At 33.0% G+C, this 10,432-nt stretch overlaps 1 protein-coding gene across 1 annotated transcript; it reads right to left on the minus strand.

Annotated features, from left to right (window-relative positions):
• Nucleotides 1–254: 254 nt before the first annotated feature.
• LOC111716260 (uncharacterized) lies at nucleotides 255–10,005 on the minus strand. The gene is made up of 9 exons (XM_023491696.1): nucleotides 9,609–10,005; nucleotides 7,833–7,992; nucleotides 4,435–4,492; nucleotides 3,651–3,730; nucleotides 3,039–3,143; nucleotides 1,971–2,031; nucleotides 1,747–1,824; nucleotides 1,142–1,215; nucleotides 255–310 (listed from the first exon to the last, which is right to left on the minus strand). Exons 3-9 carry the CDS (start codon nucleotides 4,441–4,443, stop codon nucleotides 262–264), a joined length of 456 nt encoding a protein of 151 aa, XP_023347464.1. The 5' UTR covers nucleotides 4,444–4,492; nucleotides 7,833–7,992; nucleotides 9,609–10,005; the 3' UTR covers nucleotides 255–261.
• Between the last annotated feature and the right edge of the window lie 427 nt (nucleotides 10,006–10,432).

Raw genomic sequence — 10,432 nt, forward strand, 5'->3', positions numbered from 1 at the left:
AAGCTGTAGCTGAGATAATAAAAAGCTAGGATTTTCAAAAAAAATCTGTTATAATTTTTTCCAGGCTCATTTTTTCCACTTTGATTAGCCCAACACCTTTCAAGAAATTGTAAAAGTTGCTACAAAAAACATGGGCCAGATTGGTTTAGCCGTTTTGATTTTAATTCAACCCGAAAAAACAGACAACCCGAATACATATTCTTAGTGTAATAGAAACTTTCTCACCTCAGCAAGGTTTGTGAGAAACCTGTTGGGCCACTCTCAAAAGAGCAGAGGGTCTTTATCTGCATTGGGTCCCATAATTTCTTTCCTGCATGATAAAAGTTTCTACAGAAAAGTGCATATTAAGTACGTAATGTATGGGACACAGTTAATTAAAGTGCGTATTGATTACGTGAAGTTTGGGACACAGTTAAATAAAGTGCATTTTGATTACGTGAAGTTTGGGACACAGTTAATTAAAGTGCATATTGATTCCTGAAGTTTGGGACACAGTTAATTAAAATTAAGTAGAAGCTATTTAGTCCATGCCAAAAATTCAGTCATTCCTTCATTGATTAAATCCTTCAAGCTTTTGAATATCATCTCCCCCCCCCCCTACCAGAAAATAAATATCTGGAATTACACACCCCTGCATTAATTATTTTCCCCCAGATCAAACACTGAATAAAGCAGAGCTTTCAGGGTTCATATAATCTTGATGCGAATCCAGAACCAGATCATGGGTCCGCACCAGAAAAAATGAATCCAGGCGAGCTATATCTTTTTGGGGCTTATTTTTATGCTAAAATTTGATAAACCATTCAGAAAATTTTCATAATCTCTCTTTTTTATCATAATTGTTCAGATTTGGTCTAACAACACTTCAAAAGCTTTGTCTCATCAAGCATGATTAATATATATTTTTTTTTCACAGAAAATTTTACATTTACAGAAATTATAAAAATTAAAGGTCTTTAAGCTGAAAAACAACGTGTTTAAATCTACTTAAGGTTTCAAGTGTTCCATTAGTCACAATGACATTATATGATTTGAGGATCACTTTATTTACAATTGTTTTAGTACCTTCAGCCTAAGGTATGAATGATGCCACATACTAGATTCAAATGTAACACAGTTGAAGGCATAATGTGTGTTGTACCTGTATTCTTTGAACCTTGCCTCCATCGTCTTCATGTCTGCCTCAAATGGGTCAGCCGAGTTAATTTCTTCAACCTAATTATAAAAGGAATGAAAATAAGTGGCCAGTTTCTTGAATGAAAATGAACAGTTTTTTGTAAAAGCTAATAAGTCCGCTCAAGCTGGCCATTTTTGCCGCCCTGAAAACTATTTCCCACACTGACTAGGTTTCCACACAATGGAAAGAATTTATTTAAGCAGTGTTTCGGATCCGTATCATTTTGATGCGGATTAAAGATAATTTTGAAAAATTTTCGTCATGTAAATAATACATTTACGAACCATTTTGATTTATTTATTCCATGGTTTTGGTTAATTTTTGGCGCTACCGGGATCCATATCAATGTTTCCTGATACGGATCCGGATCCGGATCCGACCAAATGATACGGATCCGACCGGATCCAGATCCAAAACGCTGTATTTAAGTATAAAGTTGGTCCAAATATGCATACAAAGTGTGCCGAAACTATATATTCTACATTTAAGTAAAATTTCATGGATCAAATAAGAGTCTTAATGTAAAATTTGAAGATGCTCAAGTTCACTATATAGAAAATGATTGTTACCACTGGTTTCAAGAACATTAAAAACCCAGGCTCAGCCTTATTCCCCTCAGATTCCTTCTCCTGGTCTTCATAGGTTTCCTTAAAATTTGAGAAATTCAATAACTAGCAAGCTAAATAACACAGACAATTTCATTAATATATTTCCCAATTTAAACAAATTTCATGAATGAAGAGGTTCCCAGCAAAATAAATTTCAATTGCATAGAGAAATATGCAATGCATACCTCCTGTGGCTGTAGGTGCACTCCCGGGACCCTACAATAGTTCCTAAGCTCACGTCTAGCTCTAATCAATTAAAAATAAATATTACTAGTCTCATTAATAAAAGCTAAGTATTTTCTGCTTTTCATTTGTAAAATTTACAAAAATGACTGTTTCAGCCTGAAAATAATTATTCCACTGTAAGATAGTAAATGTCATATTACTCATGACGCTAAATACTCAACTGCATTGAGTGGTATTAATAATCTAATAGAAAATTAATTACTCCAGGAGAGGGAATGAAAATTAACATAAAAAAACTTATTACTCAAAGAGATCAAAATAAACAATCAAGACACTTGTTACTGTAAATTTTAATAATCATAGCATAGAATCATTCATCCTTAAAGGGACAGAGTATGCAGTGTTGTGGAAAGCTTCTTTAGAATTCATTTGAGAAAAATAAAACTTTTTTTATACAGTAAACTACTTAGATGGTTGGGAACATATTTCTCAAAAGAAATTTGTCATTAACAATGCTAGAATCAATTATTTCGTTTTCATCATTATATTGAATTTCTTATTTTCTTGGAATTTAATCGCAGATTTCTTCAAATTCTTAAAATGTCGTCTTTTCAATAATAATTCCAGAAAATCTGCAGAAAATCATTGTGATAATGAGAAACTAGAATAATGATAAAATATAAACTAAAAATTGAACAAGATTACTTATTTTAGATGATTAACTTTTATTTTCTCAACCGGTTCCTATACAACTAATATTAGTTTACTGTAGAGTTTAATAATTAAAAAAATAACGATTCTGAAAACGTATTCACCCCCAAAGTAAGAGCTTTGAACATCGAATTTGCGCTCAAACTCGGGATTTATAGATCTTTAAAAAGTTTTATTTGTCTCAAATGAATCATAAAGTAGCTTTCCACAACACTGCATTCTCAGTTCAAATACCTTACATAGCCAGTCTGTCCCTTTAAACATATACCCCTTTAGTACCGTTGCATTAGAGATTATAATCTGAGAAGGTAAACAGAACAGATATAAATATATACAAGCTTTCAAAAAGTTTTAACCTAGTGCGGACGTCATGGTCTAGGTAGAGACTTAGAAAGGGGTCCAGGAAAGTGGCCACTATATATACTGGTTCAAAGTCTGAATCATCCTGCTTGAGTACACACCTGTAAACAAATGTTTTTTAAATGTATTGAATTTAAAATGCAGAAAGGGTTGGACCCCCCCCCCCCATTCTTGAAGAGTCTTGACTGCCAGGATATTGTATGATTGTCACATCTGAAATAATCATACTTGGCTGTAGGCATGATATTGTAGTATGAAGCACGGGTTTTAATTAATTAATAGATTCTGTATGTGAAGTTCTGACCTGACAATCATCAAAAATTTTAAATAATAAAGATGGCAGACCTAGTTTTAATAAAATGTTAAAAACTGCCATTTCCCCGACATTTTCAAATGGTTTTAGTCTTTTAGACAAAACAAAAGCTCTTCCTTTCTTCAATAGCATAATTCAACCTTTGTAAATTCTGTGTGATTTTTGTCCAACATTAAAAGAATTATAAATTAAATTAATTCAATCCTTACTAAAAACAGGTAAAAATTCAAGAAACTAGTAACCAAGAATAAGAACAAGATTAAAACAGTTTTAAATTGAACATATTAATTCTTACTTAAATCTTGACTCAATCGAACTGATGAGGCTTTGGAGGAAAGACGTTGGAGATAATCTTCTCAACCCACACAACAAATTCTAAATATATATTATTATTTTTATCATGGCCAGGGGCAAAGAAAATTTATTTAAAAAATATTTTTTCCCCCTCTTTTGTGAAATTTACAGAAGGAGTGTATATTTTCTTGAAAACTCGTTTTCGCCCCCCCCCCCCTTGTGAAAACCATTCTTTAAATTTTAGTCAGATGTATTCTTGAGGACTTGCGTGTACCAAAATTTTTGTTTTGGGTTTTATTCGCTGAATTCTTAATGTTGCTGTTAACTTAAATGTAATAATTGGTGTGGTGAAGGCATACAGAATTCTTTCTTCTTTTTTTTGAGCATTTCCCATTTTCTTTATTTCTGTTTCTCTACTCTTGTATTTGATATTTTGATAACACCCCACGCATGAATATACGCCCCTGGGATTAAATAAGTGATATTTAAAAGTCAGAAAAAATATTCTAAGACTGTATTTATTATTTTTGTGAAGTTCTATTTCTTGCAGTGCTAAGAATCAAGATTCGCTTAATTTGGGATCCTGTGGATCTGCATTTCTGAATCAGAGGGACACAGACAAAAACAAATTCATTCTATAATTTAGAAAATTTCATTTTCCAAAAAAAAAAAATAATACTGATCCAGATCAAAATTTGCAACTTCTGATATTTTTACACAGGAAGGATTCACATCAAAATGAAACGAATCCTTAAAAGAAAATTAAAAACAACGGGTTCTCTCACCTTCAGCATTATATAAACACAGTTTATGGAAGTCTTCTTTTCACTGCCAAGGAAATCCCTTAAATATATAGTATAAATTTATATGTCTCTTTAACATATATCTCTATAACATACATTTTAGACTTAACTCTAAGGGGGGGGGGGTTGGATTTTACTATTTTAAAAGCAATGCAATCAGGCCCGCAACTAGAGGGGGGGGGGGCACAGAAGTACTTTACAGGCCATATAGTTTCAAAAATAAATAATTTTCTCTAAAATTTGAAAAAAAATAGGCCCACACAGTAATCTTTTTTAACATACACTCATTTACACCCATAACTATTAAAACAAACTCAAATTCCACTATAACACTTTTCAATATAAGCATACATTCTTTTTTATTTTTGTCCCGTTTTTTAGAATGCCACCAATTATTTATAATTTGCACCCAAAAATTTATTTGTATCTATCTCCAAATGTTTTATAAATACACCCAATATTAATGTAATTATTCCAAAATTAAGAAGTTTTGCGCTAAACCCTCAAAAAACCCCCATCCTATACTTTGAAAATGCCCTTAAATAAAAAATATTTATGCATTCCCACACACATATTTGCGTAAATGAAAAAAAAAACATAAGAAAATTTGGCCCTAATACTAAGATTTAAGATTTCAGATTTCCCCAAACTGAAAATTGCCACCCAAAAAATTAAATTTAATATTTTTCCCACACAAACTTGCCCCAAACAGAAAAGAATGCCCCCAAAATAAAAATTTCCCTGTAAAATATCATTAATTGGGAAGGTAATTTTTTCATGGCCTAGTATGATGCACATTTTTCCCAGAAATGTTTAGGGGGGGGGGGCAAAAAAAATGTTTTCGCTACACGCCAACTTTTTGCCCTTTGACCCCCCACCCCCTGCTAAATATCTAGTTGCACGCCTGAATGCAATTTTCAAAAAAAATCTGGGAAGTAAATATTCCTTTTTCTTAAATACTTGCAAACAAACCTTGCAATCTAATTAATTCAAGCGTTTCTGTAGATAAATAATTAAATAAGTAATTCAGATTTTAAGAGTACTCTTATAAGATGAAACCACCACCACAAAAGAATAGTCACTTTAAAAACGTTTTAGTATCCCCCTTCAACAAAAGGGGGGGGGGGCATGAAACGTATTACTCTCCGGAAAATTTTTACAGTGTTTAAACATAACTTAAAATTGTCATAGGAGGATGATTTTTTGCATGCAAACTCAGAATTATGTATATTACATGCATTTTTTGGCTTTGAAGGAATCTGAACAAAAGTGCGCACGCGCGCGCTTTTTGTGAAAAAATGTGACTTTTTTTACAGTAAATCAATGTTAACTTTTATAATTGCACTTGGACATTTTTCATGACACCCTTGAAACAAATATGCTCTAAAAAAATTCACCTCCTAAGGCTTAAATATCCGCGCGCGCGCAATAAAAGAAAATATCTTTGAATACTTATGTGCTAAGTTTGGCCTAAGTTAGAATGACAGTTGCATGCGATACATCATCTCGAAAATGAAATGACGTAAACCAAACGAAAAATGCAAATAAAATAAGAACTGTTAACAATTTTTGTTTTTAACTTTTGTTACATGTATATATATGAAAAACTATGATAGGTTGAACCATAATTACTCTATGGTCAGCAGCTCGCAGATCAGAGTCCTGAAACTTATTTTTTTTTACCTAAGAAAGAGAATCATTGTTTCTAGTACCCCAGAATCGACATACTAAATGCAAAACATTTGACAGGATGACCCAGAAGGTGACTGCTGGCTGCTAGCACGTCGATCAGAGTAGTCATTACAAAAGATTTTACTAAGAAACGGATCCTCATGCCAAATTACCTATAAATGGACATACAACATGACCCATAATGTAATGGTTGGCTATAATGGTCAGAATGCTCCAATGATAAATTTGACCTCAGAAATAAATCATTTGTTCTTTGGTTATGTTCAAAAAGTTCAATTGCTTATAATATGTTTAATAATATGCCTTTTTTGGGTTAGGCTAGGGCGGCCAAGCGCTGCGGCTAGGATGGGCTAGGGGACTGAGCCCTACAGCATCTTCAGGGTGGCCAAAACTATTTTGAACAAATCCGTACAAAAATCCGTACATTTTCAGAAGAAATCCGTACAATCCGTACAATTTTCGAAAAAAAATCCGTACAATCCGTACAATTTTTTTTTAAAAAATCCGTACAATCCATACATTTTTTAAAAAATCCGTACATTTTTTTAAAAATCTGTACAATCAGTACAATTTTCGAAAAAAATCCCATTTTTGAAAAAAAAAACATTAAAATTCAATTTTAAATTCATTGTCCTTTGTGTTCAGTTCATGTAAGAGGGTTTAAACTTCTTCAGGAAGAATCAATCTGTAAAAAATTGCCTTCATACATATATACAAACTAAATACTGGGTACATGATACTAGGTGCATGATACTGGATTCTGGATACATGATACAGGGTACATGATACCGGATACAGGATACAGGATACAGGATACTGGATACTGGATACAGGATATCGAATGAATACTGGATACAGGATACAGGATACAGGATACAGGATATTGAACTTAATACAGGATACAGGATTCTGGATACTGGATACAGGATACTGGATACTGGATACAGGATACTGGATACTGGATACTGGATACTGGGTTCATGATACTGGGTACATAATTCTGGGTACATGATACTGGGTACATGATACTGGGTACAGGATACTGAGTAAAGGATACTGGGTACAGGATACTGGGTACAGGATACTGGAACATCTTCTTGAATAAGCAATCAAATAAGTACTTATGGAACATATTCTCAAATAAACACTTCTTGGACATATCTCGAAAATTATGAATGAATTTTGATTGTCAATTGAAACATTAATCAATCTAATATTATTTAGAATGCAGAAAATAAGTTAAACTAACTTCATTTTGACGAGAATTTTTTTTAATTTTCATGAAAAATTTGCTGAAATGAGTGAAAATTTAAAAAAACTGTGTATTTTCCAGTATAAAAATCTGTACAATCCGTACAATTTTAGGGTTAAAAAAAAACAATCCGTACAATCCGTACATTTTGGCCACCCTGCATCTTGAATTTTAAATTAGGTTTTCTCTTACCTTATTTTGGGTTAAGTTTGGTTGAGAAAATTTCTGGGCCGAGCGCTGGGGCTAAGATAGGCTAGGGGCCGAGCGCTGCGGCCTCTTAATGTTAAATAATATGCTGTCCCTCACCTCATTTTGATGTTTATGTTAAATGAGCTGCACATTTGGGAAATTGTCCCTTGGCAAGTCGCCCTTGGAAAAGTTGATTTGGGAAAGTACTTAACACCCTCTGTAGGACACACACCCGTTTCAAACTCACCGTCTTCAGCAGTTAGAGGAGAATCTTCGTCAGCAGAATCTTCATCACTAGCTTCATCATCTTGAGCCAATCCATCAACTAGAGTAGGATTATAATCTCCCGGTAGAACCACTTCTTCAATTGGGTCCTCAACAGAATCCACCCTCAGTAACGTTAAAGCCTAAAAATAAAAATATCAACTCCTTTCAAAAAGCTTAAGACATGGGTGTTCTACATTAGAAACCCTTCCCCTCTAGACCTCACAATAACAGAGTTTATAGCTAGCTTTTGAAAAGTAATGTGCTCTAGTCAATTCGCTGCACTGACATATAATTTAATGTTGAAATATTAAAATTTCACTTATTAAGACAGATAAAGTTTCACTAAAATTTTTAAATTCCGTTTTTAACAATTAAAATGAAAAACATTTTACTTTCTGAAAAGTAAAGAGGCAAAAAAGAACAAACCCTTCATAAGTAAATTAACCCTATTTAGGCTGACGTTTGGTTTACCCAAAATAGTCAGGGGGGGTCCCGGGGACCTCCGCCCTCTATTTCCTTAACCCTATCTCTGCTGGGGTACTTGAAAACCAGGATATGCTGGGGGGGGGGCAATTTGACCCCCCCCCTCTAAATCCCATGTTTGATGTCCAAATATGACAAATGATACATCATTGGAAAGCTCCTGTGCTCTACTTTTAGAATCTGCAAAAATTTTTTGCAAATTTGCAAAAATTTAATTTTTTATTGCAAAATCCAGCTATATAGTAAAAATGTTTGCAAAAAAAATTTGTCCAAAAAATGAAAAATTATACATTTTTGAAAAGCCCTTGACCATGCCATTTCAAATATGCAAATTTTTTTGCAAAATTTTAAATAACCTGATTTTTAATCAAGAAAAACTAAAAATGTGCAAATTTCCTTTGTCAGGTTGTTTGCAAAAAATTTGCATTTTTTTTCGCAAAACTTGTTCAATTCGTTTCCTTATGTCAAAGGCTTTCCAAAAAGCCAAATTATATCAAAATCTGACAAGTGGAAGTGAGTCAAAACAAAGATTTAGTTTGTTACAGGAAAAAGCAGTCATTCAGGCAGTGTGCCTGAGGACTCAGGCAGTTAGTATTAAAGCCCGGTTTTAGGCCTAAAGGGAGGGCTTTGGCTATGTAGGAAAAGTCAGAAAATTTCAACAGCCTCAGACCAATACTTTTTAGTTATGTAAAAAAAAACTACAGAGGGGGGTCAAGTTGACCCCCCCCCCCAGCAGGAATATGGTTAAAGTGATAAAAAAAACTATAGGATTTGATACAATTTTGGAAAGCCATTGGGCAGAAATTTTTTCAAATTTGCAACATTTCAAATATTTATTGCAATTTAAAGTTATTATGCAAAAAAATGTGCAATAACAAAAAAGTGCGCAAAATATGATAAATTATACATTTTTGAAAAGCCCTTAAAATGTGCAAAAATATTTGCAACATTTTTAAAAACTAAATTTGTATTCAACAAAAAATGAAAATGTTCAAGTTCTCTTTAAAGGCATCTGTGCAAAAATCTATGCAAAATTTCTTCGCAAAAATTAAACAATCTACTTTCTTTTGTTCAAGTGGGTCAAAATATAGATTTAGTCGAGTAAAGGTAAAATAAGACATTCAGACAGTTTCATACCGAAAGGCCCGCTTCAAGCCTAAAGTGAGGGGCATGTGATGGTTAGAAAAGTGAAAAATTTAAACAGCCGGAATAGGCTGAAGCAAATTAAACTTTAGAAAATACTATTTAAAGCTAAGACCAAACCCATTATTACCTTGACTATATTACTCCCATTGTCAGCAGTTACATAGGAGATCTTTCCTCTAAGAAGAAAATCATCAAGGATTTGTAGCATAAGATCCTTGATCCGAGCTCCAGTGTGGGGGGAGGGGAACTCACGAACAGCAAGGGTGAGTGTAACCCTGTCATTTAGATCTAAATAAGCACAAGTTATCTTTCTTAAAGTTTTTCAAATCCAAATTAACATACACTGTGTCCGAATTTAAAGGGAGTGTTTGCGAAAAAAAAGGGGGTATAGGCTTAATGCGATAAATAAGCGCTTTTGATCACTACTAATCTTACTTCTATCTGTTGCGTCTATAAGGAGAAAATTGATATAGACGTCACATACCGAAGAGCATAGCGCCCATACAAATTGAGGAAGTTGGAACATATGATCGTAAAAAAATCAAATATCAAACAAATCATTCAGATATTACAACCTATAGTCATCGATTATCTTTCGCCACATTTATATATAGTTGATTTTTCATAATATGTTTTAATTGTTATGATCTGAGAGTTACTTATAAAAACATTTATTCCTGTTTCGAGGATTTTTGGTAATGAAGACGGCATTTTAAAATTTTCCAGGAATGTTCGAAATTAAGTTGTAAGCTAAATATTATTTTAAAAAATAAAATAAAATCATATTATGAAATATCAAATATTGTAGTAAATCCCTGTTTTCCTAAATCCTTGATTTCTGACAATTTCAACGTTAAAAGCAATTATCTGATGGAATCCTTGCTTTTCCCATAGATCTAATCTCTTGCACCTAACAATTATAGAAATTGATGGGTTCCCCGCTGTCATAAT

Source organism: Eurytemora carolleeae, unplaced genomic scaffold, assembly GCF_000591075.1.
Source record: "Eurytemora carolleeae unplaced genomic scaffold, Eaff_2.0 scaffold2010, whole genome shotgun sequence".
Classification (NCBI taxonomy): domain Eukaryota; kingdom Metazoa; phylum Arthropoda; class Copepoda; order Calanoida; family Temoridae; genus Eurytemora; species Eurytemora carolleeae.

Bases quoted from the DNA above. Each gene is read 5' to 3' on its own strand.
- LOC111716260 (XM_023491696.1), bottom strand. The intron at 1,825-1,970 runs GTATGCATTGCA...TCAAATTTTAAG, and splicing joins TGCACCTACAGCCACAGGAG to GAAACCTATGAAGACCAGGA. The intron at 311-1,141 runs GTACAACACACA...TTTATCATGCAG, and splicing joins GCAAGGTTCAAAGAATACAG to GAAAGAAATTATGGGACCCA.